The sequence below is a fragment of the Rattus norvegicus genome, chromosome 5 (assembly GCF_021556685.1).
Source record: "Rattus norvegicus strain SHRSP/BbbUtx chromosome 5, alternate assembly SHRSP_T2T, whole genome shotgun sequence".
NCBI classification, from domain to species: domain Eukaryota; kingdom Metazoa; phylum Chordata; class Mammalia; order Rodentia; family Muridae; genus Rattus; species Rattus norvegicus.
The window spans coordinates 137,771,858-137,793,501 of NC_141538.1; the positions used below are offsets into that span (position 1 = coordinate 137,771,858).

Consider the following 21,644-nt stretch of genomic DNA (forward strand, 5'->3'; position numbering starts at 1 on the left):
CAAGCGCTCTACCACTGAGCTAAATCCCCAACCCCGGCCAAGCTCTTTCTTACCCACATTCTGCCACCTTCCTTCTACCTCCAGAGACTTTAGCAGCTGTCCCTCTCCTTCCATGCTCCCATCTTGGCCCTCTCCCTACTCTCACAAAAGCATACGGATGCACTTCAGGAGTTTCCACCTTCAAAGAAGACCCCATGCTCATTGCTACGGCCCCCCCAGTTACTACAGCCCCCTCACAGAGAGCCTCTTGATGACATCTTAGCATGCTGGCTTACTTCCTCACACAGTCCGAGCCCCTGCCAATCTACCACACAGCCCCCCCAGCCCACTTTCCGACTACCTCTAGTTCCTTTCGGTCACTCAGCAGTACCGTCAGGCCTTCCTCTGTAAACTTCCTCTTTGTCCTCTTTCCCACCCCAGATCTCATTTCTAGTCTTCTCAGGATTGCCTCCTCCAGCTTAGGCCCCCACCACACCTCCACACCTTTGTCCCTGACAGGCACAGCATCTTGAATCTGGGTGCCCGAAACCTGCTTCCATGTATTTCCTGACAGGGGTGTGTGTGTGCGTGCTTTAGGAGCCCCCCACCGGAAACACGATGTACCTCTGTATCTCTACCCCACTGCTCCTCACCTGTGATCTATCACCAAGCCTGGCTAGGAGGTATCCTAGATTACTCAATACCCCCCACCCCAACACACACATTACCAAACCATCGAACTTCGCCTAGTCCACTGAAGAGGCGTCTAAGTGGTCTGCCTTTTGGTTCACCTGCCCATTTTCAGAGCCACCCCGACTGATACAGTTTGGGTGGCTACAGAGTTCCTGCCCAGGGCCACCATATTCCCTGTTCCTTTTACCTAATCAGCTTCCCTGCCTGCTTCAGGCTAGGTGAAGTGTCCCATCTCCAAGACTGAACTCTGACCTTGCACCAACACTGTTTCCCTCTGACCTTGCACACCCTCCCAGCTCACTGCACAAACATAATTAAGAGCTCATTTGGGTAATTACAAGCACCACTCAGTCCACTGCAGCCCTATGAATACAGACCGTCCCTTCTCGACATGTACCAGAGCAGAGCACGGCAGAGGCTTCTAGAGTGAACTTATGACTACAAAGTCAGGCAATCTCTTCACACAGTCCCACCTCGCTTACAGACTTAACTGACACTGTCGTGCTTATGGTTTCTGTTTCACAGTAACATCCAGCCAGTCACAACCATGAGCGTCTTATCAAACAGGCAACCTCGAAGATACCGGCATACTGATCGCAGACAAGCCATCTAGTATCACACCAAGCCACAGTTACAATCTGCCATCTTGTCCCAACCACAAGCTGGGTGTGATGGACACAGTTACAGCCCCACACACTGACACACTTAGGTTCTATTGGCTGGGTATTCACACAAACTCCAGGTGGTTCTACAAACAGCCATGTTGTCACATGAGCCACTGTGCTCCTGCAGGCAGATGTGGGGACACACACACTGCCACACAGTCACATCCTCATGGACCTGTCCCCGAGTGCAGAGCCTCAGAGAGATCACATAGCTTCCAAGGACGTGTGGTGGTGGTGGTGGTGGTGGAGGTATGAGGAGGGGAATGTGGGTGATAAGATGTGGGATCATGGGGAGGAGGACAGGCATCTAGGCAGGCCCACCAAATCAGTGCTATGATCTAGGTATGGAAAGAGAAGGATAGAGGACAGAGATGAGTCGCAGTCACATAGAACTTACCTGTGCAAGATATAAGAGTCACAGAGGTAGGAGAGGGTCAGAAGGCTGGGCAGGGAGCGGAGAAGGCCACCACTGCCGGACACAGACTCACAGGACACTTACCTGTCCCTTTCTTGGGGTCCAGACTCAAGAGCCCAGCCTGGAGTCCAACACTGGACTCAGCAGGCCTCACCACCCACCTGCTTGAAGGGGAGTGGCTATGCCTGTGTGTAGTGTACCAGCCCAGATATGACAAGGGTGGCCTTAACAGACACTTACTGGACTGTGCTGTACGGGCCTCTACGGTGGGAGTGAAGACGCCCACCCCCAAATCTGAGCGAGCAGCCAGCTGGAAGTGGTACAGTGTGTCAGGCTTCAGGTCCTCCAGAGTGTAGGAGGAGGTGGGGTCGAAGGTCACCTTGTGCTGGAAGAGCAGAGAGCACTTACAGGCGGCTCAGATCTCAAAGGCCACTCAGAGGTCATTCCCCATGTGGGCTGCAAGCAGCTGGCAGAGGATCCACTGTGGTTCTGACAGCCCCACCCCACACAGTCACAAGAAATGCATGGCTTGACTCATGCCACAGCCACTTCAAAGATCACAAAGGCCACCAGGATCTATGACCCTAGGGGAAGCTTCAAGGCTAGGACAATATCACATGGACCACGAACCCAAGAGAACAAAGGTAGACTTTGGAAGCTTTGCCTCTAGCACGGGGTGGGAGTGGGGTTGGGGGCGGTGCAGACCTCAGAACCACATAGGCTGTTAAGAGCTATGGAGCTGTAGGGAGTAACCTAGGGTCTGTAGCCAATCTAGGTGCGCCCATCCATCAGAGACTGCTAGGAGCCAGGGGGATATCTGTCTACCCCTGCCGCCACCCCGGTCCCAGCCTTAGGCTCACCTGCTGGCCTTCATCCTCTGCTGCCCAGTACACCAGCTCATACTTGATGATCCGCTCCTGCGGGGGCAGCAGCCATGATAGCTGGATCCTGGTGTCCGACTCGGCTTTGGCCTGGAAGTCTGCAGGCTGTGCAGGCACTGCAAGGCCCACCCCAGGCAGTGTCAGCTTCATGACACCTCCCAAGGCCCAGTGAGAGGGTGCCAAGCTCTCACTAGCTTGCCTGCATCTCCAGTGACTACTTATCTGTGGAGTATGGCATCCCCTCTCTTCCCAAGCTCCAAATTTCACAGCCTGAGGAAACAGGAGGGGCTGTGCCCGAGCCTCTGTTGTTATCATCCAGAACGAACCCCTCTACCTACCTCCCTGCTGTGTCTTGACTTGGATGGTGGGGCTGGGAGGGCCGTCGCCCACGGCAGTAAAGGCCAGAACGCGGAGGCTGTAGGTGATGCCAGGTAGCAGGCTGCCCACGGTGGTAAGGAGTCCTGCGTCGGTGTTATGCTTGTGCCAGGCGCTCAAGGGGCGTCGAGAGTCTGGGGTGTAGTAGACTCGATATCCCCGTACCAGGCCATTGGGCTCTTCAGGGGGTTCCCACTGTACCAGCATGGTGCTGGCGCTCAGCATTCGGGCCTGCACACGGCGTGGAGGGCTGGAGGGTGCCTGCTCACCCGTGCGCGCTCGCACTGCCTCACTGGGTGGTCCTCGCCCAATGCTGTTAACAGCCAACACACGGAAGGCATATTCTGAAAAAGGGCTGAGGCCACCAATGCTGTATCGGGTGCTGGCCACACCATCCACTTCCTGGAAGGGGCCGTCTGTGCCAGCTGCACGGTACTGGATGCCGTAGAAAGACACAGGCTCGGTATTTCCAGAGTCCCATGTCAGGGTAACACTGGTGGCAGTTGTCTCTGTCACCACAAGATCAATTGGAGGCTTTGGCAGAGCTGAGGAGAAAGAATTGTTAGATGTCATGACTCTGAGGACAAATCAAGGCATCAACCAAACACAGGGTACGGCCACCCGAGTGTGGTTGATGCCCACACCTTCCTTCAAAAAAGGCTTGAAGAGCTTACAGTGACTTCTTGGGACAGCTGCATGGTGGTCCAAGGAGCCCTGAGCCCTTTGGTATGTAACAAACACATCACCCTTAGGACCCCCAACCCCGCCCCCTGCACACACTGGATCATCACATTAGCACATGTGATTCACCCAACAAACAGACCTTGGCCTATCAAGTCCCACACCGTTCACATGCCTAGACTAGGCAGAGATGTACCTGTCACTCATCTACACTCACTTGTACCACGTATAACACACACACACACACACACACACACACACACACACACACACACACACACCTTCCAAGGAATTGGCCTTTAGAGTTCAGAAAGAGCCATGAACTTGCTAGCCCCACCACCAGGCCCCATGACTTGGCTCAAAATAAAGGTGGCAAAATCCCGGCCCACGGTCTCTCTGAGAAGAATGACCACTAAGTCCTAAGAACCCTGTTCTGTGCCACAACGGCTCATGGTCACATTCCTACGCTCTGGAATGTATAGTCTGGGGAAAGAATCAGCAAATGAGTTGGTGGTTAATTGTGAACAAGGACAGGAGGAAAAATCATGGCCTCTCCTTGGACGGGTGTGTGTGTGTGGGGGGGTGTGTGGGAGGGAGAGTCTCACAGTGCTAAGGCCTGAATGGAGACGCTAAGCCACTGTCTGGGACAGAAGGAGCAGGCAGGGGACTAGAATAGTGTGTTTTTGTGGGGCTGGCAGAAACTGAGAGTGGGAGACCAGCTGATGCTCCTGGGTGACTCCCAGAGCAACGTGAGCCCCTGAAGCTCCCTTTTGCTTTCGTGAAAGGAGACGGGGTAAGGCCGGGCGGGCAGGTGCTTCTGTAGTGTGTGTGAGGCCTTGGGCTCCATCCCAAGTAGGACCAGGTGGAGTGACATGATTAATCCTAGCTTACATCCCGACTTCCTTTCGGCAGGACTGGGGACTGAGTCCAGGCTTCCATCACGGTAAAGGCTCTATCAACTAAGCTGTGACCCAGTTTTTAGTTTTTATTTAAAAACAAAACACCCAAGTTAAGTGAACTGGTGCACTGGGAGAGCAGAGGCAGGAGGTTCTCTATGAGTTCAAGGCCAGCTCCTACTTATCTGCCCCAGGCCTGAGGACCTAACGCTCTCCAGCAAAGGAGAGCATCGGCTGGCTGAGGCACCGACTGGTACTCACCTTTTACTGTGACCTGGGCTGTGGCCTCTATCATGCCCAGTGAAGAGATGGCCACACAGGTATAGTTGGCAGACCGCATGACATTGCTGAGCTCCAGCACATTGCGGCCAACTGGCATCTCGTCCTCTTTGGTAAGTTCCTCGGCGCCCATCATCCACTTCACATACGGCATGGGTGCTCCCACTGCCACACACGTGAGGTTCACGTTGCCGCCCGGCATTACCTCTTGGCTGCTGGGAGGGATGGAGAAACGAGGAGCCACGCGGCGCACTGTGGGAGGAGGGAGAGAGGCACTCACAGGCTGGGCAGGACCCAAGGGCAGACAGAAGGGCAGGGGCCCCTCATCAAGGAAGCCTCTCTTGTCAGAGCCAAGCCCATGCTCAGAGACAGGAGGAGTGGCGTCCCCGGGGCCCGGCTCACCATTTCCCGCCTCACTTTGGAAACAGTAGTCCCTGCACTCAGGGACCATCTGGAACACCTCTTAATGAGAACTTGCATAACCAGGCTCCCATCTTATGGCATGGGACATTCAGCCAAGGTCACACAGGACTTAGTGCAAGAGCGGGGCCTGGTTAGGGCCACAGTCCAGGTGGTCCTCCAATGACCACCCCTGTTTACTCCTGACTCCCCTCCTCCTGTGTCTCCAGAGGGACCAGATGGGGGCACAAATGAGAGAAACCAGGTCCTCCGAGCATGGCTGGGATGGGGAAAAGGATCAGTCTGGGGGTGACATGGCCACCTTCTCTGAAGTCAAGGTCTCCACCTCCAGGCCATGACCCCAGGAGAGAAGAGAAGATGGCACAACTACCTGCTGGGCCTTGGCTGTGCAGGTCAGCCTGGAACCCACAATGTGGATGGCCCCTTAGGAGGGCTAGTCCAGGGACAAGGGGTTGGGCGGGCCAGGGACGTGGTCCGCGGGCAGGATGGGCATGATGATGGCAGTAACATGATGAGGTGCCGAGCAGACGGCTTTCTGGACCAGTGAGTAAAGCTCTCAAGGAGGATGGCTGTGCCTAGCTACAACCCCCAGCCTTGAACTCCCCTGGCCAGAAACTGTCCTGGGCTTCTCAGTCCAGGGCAAAGCCTGGAACCAACCCCCAAGTGGCAAGCTTGGTACAGACATTCAGAGCATGCAGAGGGGTAAGGTGGACAAGACCTAGCTACACATAGGCTTGCTTGGCATGCAGGCAGGTCATGCAGCTGCTGACAGAGGCTCATATGCATCCTAGATGGTCACCTACACAAAGGGCCAAAGAGGACAAGCAGCAAGCCTAAGTGACCTGCGGGCCACTATGAGAGCACAGGTCTTTAAGGACTCTTGCTGGGGAGTCCAGACATGCAGAGGACCCATGGTACCACGTAAGAAGCAGGTCACATAGCCCCCAGGTCACAGAAGCAGAGGTGGAAGCCCCAAGGAGACTACCAGGTTCAACCTCACCTCAAGACATTTAGTGAAAGTCACTCGGATCGTACTAAGGGTCTGCCTGAGACATCTTTCAAAATCCATTTCCCTCCAAACACATAGGTAATGCCACTGACAACATCTAAACACCACGCCTGCGGTCCCTTCACCTCTCACCCTAACTCCCGCGCTCTCCACAGACGAGTGGCGTTCCCCTGATTAACACGCTTCTGCGTGCGTGGTTCCTGATGCTCCATGGCCAGCCTACAGGACCTTGGGCAGAACTCAAACCTCCTATGCCATTTTCACTAAGTCCTACAAGGGGAATCTCAACACTGGCAGCCCCAAGTGAGTCACGGCGAATGGCAGCCCCGGTCTGCTCCCCACACTCATGTCAGCCATTTACCAGGACTGTATTGTACACATCCAGACTTCCACCTTTGGCCTGAAGCAGCAGCACCCTTCCTCTCCCTTCCCTCTCCCTCTCCCCCTCCCCCTCTCTCTTTTAGAGCACTAGGAACTGAACTCAGAGACTCATGGTGCTGTACTCTCCCCCCAGCAACATTTCCAATTCCGTCTTCGTTTGCCCTGGGAGGCGTCGTCGCCTTGGCGTCCCTGGCACTGGGCGGTATGTTATCTAGATCTGGCTAATAAGTAACAAGCTTTGGACCAGAAACAACCTTTGGATGTTTGCACAACCGATGAGAGCAGCAGCATACTTTACAGGGGCAGCTGAGCTTAGGTTTTCCTTCCTGAGGCTCTCATGAGCCTAGGAGGACCTGCTCCAGTACAAAGGTAAGAGCGGTGGGGTAACAGTGTGGCACTGAGGAGCAGTGACCAGGCTGCACTGACGACCTGGGTCCAGTCCTGCCCAGCGCCGACTCTTCTACACTTCTAGTTTTGGAACATGCGACTCTTCATTTGGCTTATACTAGCATAAGTGGGTTTCTATCCTAAGTCTCTCTTTGAAAACTTATTTATCTATTTTTGTTTGTTTGATTTTTGAGACAGGATTTCTCTGTGTAGTCCTGGCTGTCCTGGAACTCACTCTGTAGACCTGGCTGGTCTCAAACTCAGAGGCCCACCTCTTCCTCCCGAGTGCAGGGCCTGTGTCACCACTGCCCAACCAAAACTTATTTTATTGTTCATTTATTTAGATTTATTTTATTATTCTGGGTGTATGAATTTTGCACCACATGTACGCCTGATGCTCAAGGAGGTGGTGAGCCCCCATGTCGGGACTGGGAATAGAGCCTGGGCCCTCTGTAAGCAAAAGTGCTCTCAACCATCCAGTCAAATCTCCAGCCCTAATTTTTTAAAAAATTTCTGTGTATGTGTGTGTAAGCCTGCATAACCGTAAGTGCACCACATGTATGCTAGAACCCATGGAGTCCAGAAGAGGACTCCTGAGCGCTGGGAGTAAGTGTGTGCCACCACTGCCTAGCCTCTTTATCATGAACGTTAATATCAGGAGTCCACATGGCTGGTGACACAGTTATTACAGACGCAGCAGTTCTCATGACAAAGGACAGGTGTGTCCCAGGGTCATGGATTCCAAGTGCCTCAGAGAAACAGACTCCCCTTCAAGAACTCTTGACAAGGTGCAGACAGGCTTTGCCAGCACAGGGCACGGGCACTCCTGGGTTTCAGACGAGGTCCAACAGATTGGCACTACAAGGTGAAGAATAGGTACACAGGCTGCATGTAAGCCAGACCTAGGCCTAGCAAGGAATGGAGGAGTTCAGAACACAAGAGTTGCTGGAACTGAACAGGTCTCTCTGTTACCTCCTTTTCACTGAAGGGCATGGAGTCAGGTACAGAGGAAGCCACTCTTCCTTCCTATCGTTTTTTTGTTTTTGTTTTTTTAAGATAAGGTCTATATAGCCCTGGCTATCGTGAAGTTCAGTATATACACCAGGCTGGCCTTGAACTCACAAAGGTTCACCTGCCTCTGCCGTCTGACTGCTGGTATTAAAGTGGTCCACATCATGTCCAGTGGAAAGCTACTCTGTCCTCTGTGCAGAGGATCCCTGTGCCACTATGTGTGCACTGCAGATGAGGGCCAGAGTCAACACTGACACAGGAAGTGACTCACGCGCCTGTCTTTATATACCCAGTAGGTTAGGTCTGTATGGTAGCTCCTGTCCTCGGGAGCCATGAAGGCCATAGGGCTTTAGCGCTGGCATAGGACAGAGCTCCAGATGGCATACAGATGGCACTTTTGACAGTGACCCCAGGGGAAAGGTCAAGGCCAGATGTTTAGCTCTAGTTAATGGTGAAACCTTAATGGAAGAAGGGGCCACTGGGTGTCAGACTCAAGGGGTTATGCAGCAGGAAGTAGGTCTTTGGCCAATAAACCTGGGGCCCAAACTTTTACCCCTGGATAGTCCATAGTGGACAGTGTTTTTGGACATAGTAGAGACCTCATGGATCAGTCTCAGAGGTCAAGCCAATGCCCTGGGCCACTCCTTTGAGAGCCTCCATCTCTAGCCCCTGTCAGGAAACTGGGTCCCTGTGGAAACTGATACTAAGAATGGCTTTGGGGGCTGGAGAGTTGGCTCAATGGTTAAGAGTGATGGCTGCACTTCTAGAGGTCCTGAGTTCAATTCCCAGCAACCACATGGTGGCTCACAACCATCTGTAATGGGATCCGATGCCCTCTTCTGGTGTGTCTGAAGACAGTGACAGTGTACGCATATACATAAAATAAATAAATCTTAAAAAAAAAAAAAAAAGAATGGCTTTTATTTCCTCTCCAAGATGCAAGCTGTAGGGAGAACTCTAGGGGCTACAGACAGGTGTGAGGTCAGCGTCACCCAGCACCAGGAAAGGACCTCAACCAGACGCCCCAGGTGTTCCACTGATAACTACATTCCTATGGAAGGACACTAGGGTCCCCACATGCAAAGATTCCTGGAAAGCCATCTGCTAGAGCTCAGGCAGGCCAGCTCATCTACAGAAAATGGTGTGGGGGGAAAGAGGCAAAGAGTCCCAAATGCTAGAGGCCCTGTGTCCTAGCCCAGCCTGGACAGCTACCCCTGAGCCAACAGCAGGAAGTGGTTGATGCTCCAACCCAGCATCTCTATCATCCTCCCCCAGCCACCGCAAGCACGGGGCCTCCAAAGGGAACGGGACTCACCCTGGACTCGGTCTATTGACAGATGAACAGCAGGGAAGGGAAAACTGGAGCTGGGGAATGCACTTAGGGTCTAATCTCAGGCTCCAACAATGCCGGTCTATTACCGTTCCCTGTGCATCCTTACTGCTGACATTTTATAGACAATTTCCAAAACAGGGCCCTGCCATTTCTGGATTATATTTCAGCTGTAACTTTTAAGTCTAATTACTTGCGCTGACAACCCCCTATAACAGGGTGGTGCAGCGCCTGGAGGGATCAGCATTCAGTGGAGTGACAGCCTAATCGCAGGGGGAGGTAGCCCCACAATCTGCATTCACTTGCGGAAATTTCTCTGATGAAAATAACACAACATTAAGGAGGGGATAAGGGGCAGGATCCACTGTATCAAGATAAAATAACTCTTTAATAAATAACCTTGTGGCTGCCGCAGAGCAGTAATTAAATGCTGGCACACCCGGCACACAGTTTTAAGTAAAGCTAGAAAAATGTAAGATGCAATTATCAGCACCAAACAAATTACCAGCCCGGCAAATCCCCCCGGAATATTTAGAAACTCATTTCTCCTTCCCGTTAAATATTTGTGTATGCGTTTATTTTTGGTGGGACCGCAGGGTGGGTGGGAGAAAGAACAAAGGACGCAGAGGGTAGGTTGAAGGGGTGTGGGGGGAGTGGCTTCGGACTGGGCTGTCTGCTGCTGACTATTTTCTGAACGCCCTGGCAGATCCGCCTGGTCAGCGAAATGGTGTAACCGAAATGCCCCAGAGCTCAGGAGTGCATATGGATGGAGGCTTAGGTTGATATCTGAGCCCAGGCTGCAGCCCTCCTCCTGACTGGCTCCCTTGTCCTCCTGGAGTAAATTCAAAACCACAGGGCATGATGCAGAAGCCGCCTGGTAGCTTGGGTCTGTCCTGTGCTTCTTCCTGGGACCCCCGAAGCCAGTGATTAACCCTTTACACCACATGGTATGTAAAGGACCACTAGCCCCTTGCTGGCCCAGACTTGAGAAATAGAGGCCTGGCTCCAGGGGGATTGAGTGCTCTGGGAGGGGATACAGGGAATGTCAAGGAGCCCTGCCCCAACCTAAGGCTGAGCCGGACTGAAACTCAAGGCCCCGGCAAATTGTGGTGATAACTCAGTCACCCCAGGCAAAAGCAAGCTGGATCTGAATGCTTAGTGCCGCAGCCTAGCATGGGACTGAGGGCTGTTGGCTGGTCACTGAGCCACATACACTGCGCCCTTAGAGAGGCTGGCTTAGAAGCTCAGGTAGAGGGGTCTGGGCAGGCAGGGTGACCTGGGTTTGGACCTGGTAAGAGACAGAAAGGATATAATGTCGGGACACTTACTTAGTGTACCAAAATGATGCCACTTGCCTTGGACTACAGCCGTCAGGGTCTTTGAGAGGCAGACCAAGGCTGGTCTTATGTCTCAGAACAGCCAGTCTGCTTCATGGAGCATTGGTAAGGCTCTGGGGGCCTCAAGGACAGGGCAGACACTGCAGGACTGTGTTGTGTACTGCAAGATCTCAAGGGGACATCTCACTCTAAATTAAGTCTACTATTGTCTCCTGGAGTTCTGCCTTCTCTTAGGAAACGTGGCCTATATAAGAGTGAGGAGATTACAGAAGCTTCCCTAACCCCCTACACATGCTAAGCACTGCAGCCTTTACAGTTTCTCTGACCAGAGATCCCCACAACCATTCCTGAACAGAGCCCTAGCCTGGTCTGGGTGCAAAGCTGCGTGCAGTTCTGACGGGTAGTTTTATGCCGTGCACCATGCGTGAGTGGACACTCCAACAGCGGAGCCTGGCTAAGGGAAGGGACATGCAGACACACAGTGCATCAGGGATTCAAGCAACAGGGACATGCAGGGCAGGAGGCCTGCCCACCCATCCCTGGTCCTGCCTGCCAGCCAGCCCAAACACTGAGAAGAGGCCAACTGGCGGGCAGGCACGGCTGGAGCGAGCCTGAGGGAGCCGACCAAGCCCGCTGGTCCCAACTGACGGACACAGTCGGCAGCGAACTGTAGATGGATAAGAAGTGAAAACGACCAACCTTCTCGCTGATCTGAGAGATGAGAGTTTGGGTTGATGGCAGAGTGCGATGAGGATGAGAGGGAATAAAAAAAGACAAGGAGAAACACAGAGAGAGTAAAAACAGGCCAACCTCCATCTGCCCACACAGCACAGAGACAAGACAGGACTCCTGTGCCCCTCGCACACACACGTGCACACGGGTGCACACGGACCACGCCGCTCACAGAAGACTTAGGACTCATGGAGGGACACAGTGGACAGGGTAGGGCCCACCAGCGGGTGCCAGGGACGATGAGGGCAGAGCGGGGAAGGTAGAAGTGGGGCACGGGCCAGTCCCCACGCCTCACACACCCTCACCGCTCAGACAGACCCTACTGGGCTCTGGGGTCAGGGCCCACCCAGCTCACAAACCCACAGAGGCACACAAGCCACTACAGCCCCACCACTGTGAGGAAGCCCCATGCTGCGCCAACACTCGCGTGAGGAGCATGCCCGGATGATGCCTGTGGGAAGAAAGGCCAGGAGGTAACATCCTCATTTCAGAGCGGAGACTCAAACGCAGGGTGGGTCCCTGAAGAGAAGGGGGCGGCTGGTGATCCCGGTACAGGTAAGCCAGGCTTTGCCAAGGGCAGGGTTCTGCCTTGGCCCAGGCAACTGTATGTCTGAGAGCTGGAGGGGAGAGACGCCGTGGAGAGAAGGAGAAAATGAGTCACTGGAGGAGGGAGTCAGATGGTGATGGAGAAAGAGGCTGGTCCACCCAGCGTGCCTGGGCCTGCTAGACTGTGGGTGGAACTGTAAGCAACTGTGAATAAAGTCAGATGTAAATGTACGACGTGTGTCCCCCAGTGCTAGCCCAACAGACAGAAACCCAGACAGCTGCCTCTCATGCGCCTCCTGTGCACCTGGCAGCATGCTGGGAGCTCTACATGGACTGCCCCACTGGGCCTCAGAGAGGCAGCCCGCGCAGCTTGGGGAACAGAAGAAGAACTGGGAAGACTAAGTCTGAGAAGATGAGTCAAATAGACAGAAGAACAAAGTTAGAGGCAGAGACGGAAGCCCTCAGGAGGCCGCAATCCTGAGATAAAGGGTCTCCACAGGGGCAAAGTGCCTCTGGGTGCCAGAGTCTGGAGGGAGCTATGGTTATTAGACTGGTCTGATTAAGTGCTGCTACTGGTACCTGAATGGCTAGAGATGCTTCTAAACATCCTACTATGTGAAGAATGGCCCTCAACAGAGATGTTTTCAGTCTAAAATGTGAACAGTGCTATGGATAAGAAACCCCTGAACTATGATTCACACTAGCCTGAATCGGGAGGTTTAGGGCCCGACAGAGTTGGGGACTTCCATCTCTGGGTGACAACAGGAACCACCATGGATTGAAATCCTGAAGCCGCTATATTGGGAGACAAGAGTCCAGCAGAGAGGCACCAGGGTGGGGCAGGGTTCTTCCATGCCTATCCGCCCACATACAGAGTTAGAAATACAGAGCTGGTGGTTGGCGGTGCACAGGCCATCCCAGAGCACTCCTGGGCCGATGGGGCTTTGCTAGGCACAAAAGCAAGCTGGAAACACTACAGGCCAGGGTCCCAAGTAAGCAGGGCTTCCCTTACGGTCCGAAATCCTAGATCCAAAGGCCCCCCCACAGACTCAGACGGATTCTTGATATGAGGCTGGGCCTGGCGGGTGAGCTACAGAAGCCAGGGGTGGCTATGTTAGGCTCTGGACAGGCAGGGCTGAGGGTAAAGGAACTACTATACCCTTGACCTCCCAAGGCCCTTGCAAGTGGAGCTTATCCCAAGAAGTGGGATAAGGCAGGATTCAGCTAGGGTCATGTCCAAGGCAATCATGTGTGGACAGCAGGGACTCTGAAAGTAGGGATGATCCAAGGGTTAGGGTCTCCTGGTCATTGCATTGCCTTAGTGGCCACCCAACCCATTTCCAGAGAGAACCATTGCCCGGCCACTGGGCACCGTCAGCAAGACAGCGCTACCTGGACAGGTGTGGTGCCTAGCTAAGATGCCCACATCATCCTTCTGGAGTCTGGGTGGCCTTTTCCTGCGTTTGTACTGCCTGTGGCAGCTCTATCCTAGGAAACGGCCATAAAGCAATGCTTAAACAGCTGACTTGGGGTTTACAAGGCTCTGCCTGGCCTCTCCTCTCTGCTGTAGCCATGTGCAGACAGGGGCTGCCTTGGCTGAAGAGGGAGGAGGAGGCTGGTCATTGTGAAGAGTCTTTTCAGCTGCTAATCTCCCAGACGGAACTTTGCAGACTCCTGGGCCTTTGTTAAGATACCCAGCCTGGATCAGCCTGGGGTTAAGTGTGCTCTTTTCAATTCTATTCCTCTCAGCCTTCAGCAGGTTTTTGGGTTCCTGGTCTCTGTCTTGATGGTGTTCCTAAAGACAGGAGGCAGTGAGTCATCTCACCAAATTGGTACACAGGGCAAGGACAGTGATAGGGGTTTCCCAACTAACTCCCAAAGAAGAAACAGAGTTAGCCAATTCAAACAGCTTCTCTGGTCAACTAACAGGCGGACACCTGCGACCCCTCCAAAACCGACCCGTGCTCTGGGGCATGGTTGGCCCTTGTAAGCAGCTGGCAGCTTATACCTCTCCACCTTCAGTAAGTAAGTCTGCCAAACTGCTTTGAGAGGAAGATGGCCACTGCCATCACTTGGGCTCCATGAGCTGGAGAGGCATCAGACCATCCTCAGAAAGAGGGAGGATCCTTTTAAGTGATGGAGTTACTACTGCAGGGGAAAGGCAGGGAAGCTTGGACTCTTTCCTCCAGTGATCCCCAACAGGGGGTCCATAGTTTCGAGATGATCTCTCACGGTATCAGGGAGGACCCGGGTGGCCAACTTTGATTCCTTCTGGCTATAAACAGAGGCTGGACTCACCAAAACATCCCCAGAACCTTCAGCTACGGATCTAACTGTAAATAGCATACAGCCCAAGGCACTATACCTATAGGGGCTCATGAGGGACAGAGTTGGTGACAGAACACAGCAGGCTCCTCCTAGAAGGCCCATCTGGTCCATTCCTGAGCCCTGCCAAATCTAAAATTTAGAACCAGAGTCCTAGAGCCTAGCCTGCTGGGGTAGCAGGAGGAAAGTCAGGTCAGACATGCAGCACACTCACATGTAATTACATGTTGTCTGTGCTCAACTCCCCACCCCCAAAACACACACACACACACACACACACACACACACACACACACACACACACACACACACACACACACACGCCAACAGCAATGTCTGCTCAGAAGGCTCCAGACTCCCACAGGGCTCTGGAACAGGGCAGCAAAGACCTACAAGAGATACAAATGCTCCCAGGGGGTGAGAGGGTGGAGGGAGTGTCTGCTTCCCCAAGGGCCTGAAGGGAAGAAGGCAAGTAGTGGCGGCTGTGAGTAGAATGCCCACTGGGAGCTACGGAGATGGCGGCTGCTAGAACTGCTGCAGACAGAGATGGGGAGGAAAGACGTGCGGAGTCCCTCCAGTATCTGCACCAAGGTCTCCTCCAGGCAGCATGCTTGGCAGGTGAAGCTTGGCTCCAAGTTGACAGAGCCAGGTGTGGCCAATTTCTTACCTCGCACATACAGGTTGGCGGGGGCCGAGTAGCGTGTGCCTGCCGAGTTGGTTGCCACACACTCGTACTTGCCTTGGTCAGACTCCTCGCTGCTCTCAATCTGCAATGCACCTGTAGGGGGACACAAGAGAAGACATCAGTCATGGTCCACGGTGAGTGTGGCCTGGGACAAGTGTAGCCCAGGGCTTGGGCCTGGGCCTGTGTGGCTTCCAGGCAGCTCTTTCTGATGAGCCAGGTCCCTCTAAGCAAGAATCAAGATCATGTACTTAGAAGCAAGATCCACCCAGGAGCTATGCATGAGCGCCCACCACGGTCCCGAGTCCTAAGACTATTTATCAATAATCGTGCTTATCAATGTTCTTGTCCACAAAGCCCACAGACACACAGGTCTGGAAATTCCTAAACAAGCAATGTCCTCATCAGACAAGAGCCTGAGCACTATCACCTACTCAGGAGGAAGGGGCTTGCCTGGGGGCCTGGTGCACAGCAGCCCCTGCCCCACACTCCCACCATCTCCTCCTATTCTACCTCCACCCTGCCCCACCCTTTCCGGCTACTTTCCTCAGCTTGGTCCTGCTAAAGTGCTTCGACCCACCAAGGCTTCTGCATAATTCAGAAGGCTAATGGAGACTGTAGCTCCCACTTGGGCCAGCGCCCTGAGGGGCTGCTCTGGCCACAGGCGGACAGACAGGAGCCAAGACTGGGGGTGGGGGTAGCTGAAAAGACCCTCTGAGAGGATGGATGAAACTTGCATTTGGGACCTGTACTGTCAGGTCAAGTGAGTGAACCCGAGGTGGAGGATCACTTGCATTGATGCTGCCCCACCCCCACCCCCAGCAATAAACACTTGGAAACTGCTAGTGAAAGCAAACTGGGCTATCTATCTATGACAGAGAAACCCACAGGGCAAAGCACCACGCCCCTCCCTGGAACAATTTGACAGACAATTACACCCACACAGGACAGTCCAACGGACAGCTAATAACCCCCACAGGACACAGCCTGACAGAAAACCACCTCCTGCACGAACAGCTGGAGAAGCTCTAAAGAGCTTCTTCCTCCACCCTGACTGGCAATCACGCCCACACAGCACAGGCAGAACCTGCCAGGTCCCACCTAACTGGACTGGACAGGAACCTCAGAGGGAATTTCAAGCTGTGTTCTCACAGCCCGGGCCCAAGAGGAGACACTCTGGGTCCAAGCTTCAGCTTCTCCAAACCCCAGTCTTTCCCCTTTCACCACCAGCGCCCTGGCAGCAGGAGCTGTGACCATCAGAAGGCTGAGGGCTAGCAGCCGGGGCGGGGGTGGGGGGATGCTACCAACACAGAGGGAAAGGGCTGGCCTCTCCTTAGCCTTGACCTCAGCTTCCCCACGGACATCAGAGCACAAGGCAAATGCCCAGCAACTGCAAGAGCAGTGCTGGTTGGCAGCCAATGGGTCATAGCCGTGGGATGAGTGGACACCGTTAGAGCAGATGCTCACACAAGCAGGTGAGGATCAGGGCCCTGGTTGGTGGGGTTTGCCCATAGTCAGCTCAATAGAGGTTTGGGGGAGACAGGTAACTGGTGCCACAAGCTGAGAACAAGAAAGAGTGCCTGGGACTGCAGCTGCTGGAAGGAGGAAGCTCCCCTGGGACGAGAGCCTAAGTCTGGTCAGGAGACCTGTGCTCCTTAGTTATTTTTGCCAACTTAACACAAGCTAGAGTCACGAGAGAAGAGGGAATCTCAATTGAGAAAAAGGTAGACAAATCTGTGGGATGTATTTTCTTGATTAACAACTGATGTAGGAGGGCCTGGCTCGCTGTGGGTGGTAGCAGCCCTGGGCAGGTAGTCCTGGATGTATAAAAAAGCAAGCTGGGAACGCCACGGAGAGCAAGTCAAGCAAGTCAGTAAGTAGCTCTCCTCCACTGTCTCTCTCCGCTCCTGTTTGAGTGCCTGTGCTGACTTCCCTCAACGACAGACAGTAATCGGGACATGCTAGCCAAATGAGCCCCTTCCTCCCCAAGTCGCCTTTGGTCATGATGTTCATCATAGCAATAGAAAGCAAACTAGGACATTACCCGGTACAGACCCTGAGACTACACACAGACATCTCCAAATCTGGTACTGACACCCAGACCCAGTAGGAGGGAAAGCAGGGTGGGCATGTGCTAAAGAGACACATGTGCAGGTGATGCAGAGAGGGCAGGGAAACCTCGTCCTGTTACCAGAGCCACAAATAGTTGCCCCCCACCAAGTCCCAACTTCTGAGCACTCTATCCTTGAACTCTGGCCTACATGTGCCCACAAATATTGACGGATGTGGGGAGAAAATGGCGGGATAAAACACACACCACCACTCAGCATGTGACAAAGTGTCCATATTCATCCTCACTCTCCTGTAAGTCAAACAGCCCTGAGGGGAGGTGGCCCTGGCTCCAGTTCTAAGAGGAGACAGACTTGAACCCTGACCGTTACCAGTCCAGAGTCTCTGCTTTCCCACCAACAGGTTGCAGAGTCCTGTTACATGAAGGCGGTTCAGAGGGGCTGCAAGCTGACAGGTCGGGGGACCTAGTTATGCATGGGTCTGTTTAGTTCCCAATTGCCATCTAAAATATCTAGCCCTTGATGCTGAAGAGCTATAAGGGATGATCTTCACTGGACCACGGGACCAAAACACTAAAGGAAAAGTCAAGTAGTAATCTAAGAAAAAGGAGATTCCCGAGGGACAGGGCCAGACTTGCTCGTGCTCCCCAACCACTCTCTCCTGGAGAAGGTGTCTCCATCTATGCCAGTCTTAGGGACAGGCTAGCACTCGCTATGGGAAACAAATGGGTCCCTTCTGTGGGGTGAGCCCCTGCCACCCAGGGCGGTCTCAGCTGGTATGTCCACAATGCAGACTTGTAATGGATGAGTCCACAGGAGGAAACGACTGGAGAGTGGAGGTGTGTGGTGGCTGGTGGGAGAGCAGGGCTGGAGCTGGAGATGAAGAGACTGAAGAGGGCAGGATGGGGATGGGGAGGTGACGGACTGGACGGGATGGAGTGGAGGTGACCAACGGCGACAGCAGTGGTGTGGTGTGGTGTGACGTGGCGTGGCGTGGCGAAATGCACGGACAGCATTCTTACCTCTGATTGGTGAACCACCTGGCGAGGTAATTTGAATGCAAATAAGATCAGAGAGAAACATTAGTACAAAAGGAAGGAAAGCCACACAAAGCCAAATCAGACAAAACAAAACACTAGAAAGGGCCTTAACTAGAGGGAGAACTTGAGGCCTCCGTGTAGGTGACTCAAGTGCTGTGTGAGCGAGCACCGGGCTGGGCCAGGCTGAGTGTGGGTGCAGCATGTCCCCTGGCCACAGCATTGCTCTGAGGAAGTAGAGAGCTGAATCTGGAGAGGTGTTGATATGGATCAGGGAGGCAGGACTGGGCTCCTAGGACCCTGGCTGGCCGGGCTGATGGAGAGGAAGGGGAGCAGCACCCACCCCAGACCACCCAAATCTCACAGGGTAAGCGTCCAAGGGCAGCACTTACCAAAACAAAACCAGGGCATTTAAGCAGGCAAGGTTCAGGAAGAGCTCACATAGGTTACCATGAATCAGGGATCCCAGACAGAGACCAGCCCTGGCATCCAACTGGGGAGGCATGGGACTCAGCTCACACCCCAGTGGCTAACGGCCTGTAAAACCCACCTGACCCTATCAGGGTAGAGTAGTCAGAGCTCCTCAGCCTATCTGGTGAGAGGCAAAGGGCCAGCACCCACTCCTTGTGTGCCTGGTGCTTCAGACCCCTGGGATCTGCAGCCAAAAGGGGCAGGCACTTGTCTGTCAAAACCCAGCCTGTTATGAACCCTGAGTAGGTTTGTCTTCCAATAGGTGCCTGTCCCGAGACACCCACTTCAACCACTGGAGCCAGGAACCTATAGACGGACCCAGATCCAAGTCTATCTACCCCCTGGCTCCTTCAGTGGGGGTTGGGTTGGAAGTGCTCATGACCAGAGATCAGTTCCTGTCTCGCTGGACTTGGCAACACCCACCTGGAAAAAACATTCCCATCTCTCTGCATAAATGAGGAGGAGGAGGAGGCCTGGAAACAGTAAGAGGCTTTTACGTGAGGCAAACAAGATCTAACCAGTCAACTCCGAGCCTTCCTGATGGATGTGGAGGCAAAGGTGGTGGCTGCGGAGGGAGCGCATGTGTTCACACGGGAAAATGAGAATAGACCAACATAGAGATTCTCCATGTGTGCTCCTGTGTGTGTGTGTGTGTGTGTGTGTGTGTGTGTGTGTGTGTGTGTGTGTGTGCGTGTGTTTGGGGGTAGGAGGGAATCACTGAAAACCTTTTAGGGAGCCCACAAGGATAAAGCCTATAAACTGTAGTCCATACAATGCTAAGACTGGGTGGAGTGTGTTGCCTCCAACCTTAGCACTTGGGAGGCTGAAACAGGAGGACCGTGGCAAGTTCTAGGAGAGGCTGGACTCTGTAGAGCATCATGCCACCCAGGGCTATACAGTAAGGACCTTGTTTCAAAAACAGAGCTATCTGCCTTATTTAGATGCTTCCCCTTATGAATATACAGTGGCATTTCCTGAAGAGTACGTACCCTGTAATACTGTTAGCAGGCTGAATGCAGCCACATTTAAGCATTTAACAATGAGGGTTTCCTAACTAACCATTTTTTTTTTGTCTTAGATTACACAATTATCTTTTTTTATTTTAGAATGCTATTTATGTTAACACTTCATAGTTTTTAAATTATTTTAAAATAACTAGTAAGTATTTAAAATCTTCTATCTTAAATGTCTAATACGGTGAACATCAATAGGTATAAGCCAGATAAACAAAACTACCTTAAGGTTCTCTGAGTTAAGGTTAGCAATACTCAGACCAGAAAGGTGACAACCGCTAGGGCGGGGGTTGTAGTGCACACAGCCTGGCACTGAAGCCCTGTGGTTCTGCTCTTTCTCCACTTAACCCACTGACTGAGAACCTGGCTTTTCTGTTTCACTAGACAGGTATATGGGACTGGAAGGGCCCATGTGTCAGCCTCCCCAGGAGACTCGTGCCAATGAGCTCAGAACTATAATCACACGCTGACTGCAGCACTCTCTGGAAGACCCAGCCAAAGGCAGAGCACTTGCAGTCAAAGCTGGGCCAGCCAGCAGAGGGAGAAGCTACAAGCATCTCAGAGGGACCAGAGGCCTCCTCCTGCAGCCAGAGCTGCCATCTCCAACTGACAGCCCCGATTCTGCCACCGCCACAGCAGGCGTCCTCTCTTCACAGGCTTGCCTCAGGTCTCACGCTCAAGGGGCCATAAGGGTACTGTGGCAGCGGGTCACACTGCTGCAGCAGGAAAAGAGCCCTTCGAGCAGAGCTGACGCCTTAGCGGTGCGTGTTGTCAGCCCTTGCTCTGGGGCCACACCATATGCAGATGTATACAGATGTGCTATGGCTCACAGATGCTGGTGGCACTGTAGAGACTGCCAGGGGGACCTAAGGTCTGCAGGGCGAATGTCTGGAGCTCTGACAGATACAGCTACTCTCAGACTCCAGGGTTAGGACATGCTGTTAGAAGACACTGGGGTTACTTCCCAGGAGAACTCCTACGCCCTCCACATGTGACCCCTTGACCTGCGGACAGTGGACATAATCATTACAACCTGTCCTACGGCAGAGACGTTGCAAGAGACCACGAGGTAATAACGCACTCTGTAAACTGTTGGTGATATGAAAACTACAAGGGTCCTTGAAAATATGCAAGTGTATAGGGACCTGACCCCACTCTGTGAAGGGATGTCCCCACACAGTTTCATCCCAAGCACTGGGCACACACACCCTCCCTAGCCTATGATTCTTAAGTCACAGCTTCCTGGTGGCAGGAAAGGTCAAATGAGTAGATATCGTCTTCGGCGATAAGTCCCAAAGGTCAATAAAATAATTCCTCAACGAGGACAGAGAGAGAACCAGGTACGGTGGGGAGGGGCACCTTACCAAGCAAATCTGTCCCAGGTCCTCCCATATCCAGCCTAGGTAAGTAGGGCTGGAGACAAACACTGACAGCATGAAGCAGGGTGGCTCCTGAGGGAGTAGCCGGAAGCTGGGTGCAGGCTCCCAGGGGAGGAAGCTAAAGTGAGTAGAGGGCCAGGTGGGCAAGGATGGGTCATCGTGGTTACCTGCAAGTGTGAAGCGGCAGGAGGCAGGAACGGAGCCTTTACCACAAACCAGGCCGCAAAGTGTCACTGTTTCCTAAATGCGGCTACTTTGCAAGATATGAGAACTGACAAAGTTAGCTTAACTAAGGCCACAGAACTAATAGGGTGCATGTAGATAGGACGGGCTGAGATAAAGCCAGCATGTGATGGGAGCAGGGTCCCTGGACCAGGAGCAGGCAGGATCAAGGGTTATGAGCCCAGGGTCCAGAACTGGCTCTCAGGAGGAAGATGAATGGACAACAACCAACCGTTGCCGGAGGACAGAGCTTTCAGAACAAGTCTAGAGGCAGGGAGAACAGTGGTGTCCCAGGACAGAACAGAGACAACAGAAAGAGAAGAAAGAGGGCACCAACTTGAGGTTCATTTGGTGAGGCATGAAGAGGATGTGGTTCCTTACTGAGTGGGAGTGTCGGGTCTCTTTCAGTGGGTGGGTGAGGGGTGCCAC

At 53.3% G+C, this 21,644-nt stretch overlaps 1 protein-coding gene across 13 annotated transcripts in view; it reads right to left on the minus strand.

The window, feature by feature from the left end:
- Ptprf (protein tyrosine phosphatase, receptor type, F) overlaps positions 1–21,644 on the minus strand; it is an 81,955-nt gene that overhangs the window by 24,118 nt on the left and 36,193 nt on the right. For all 13 annotated transcript variants that reach the window (XM_087549591.1, XM_087549587.1, XM_087549585.1 and 10 more), the window contains 5 exon segments: positions 15,010–15,120; positions 4,847–5,116; positions 2,972–3,553; positions 2,613–2,749; positions 1,993–2,137 (listed from right to left, as the gene is read on the minus strand). In XM_087549591.1, the coding sequence (XP_087405717.1) occupies positions 1,993–2,137; positions 2,613–2,749; positions 2,972–3,553; positions 4,847–5,116; positions 15,010–15,120 (1,245 nt within the window).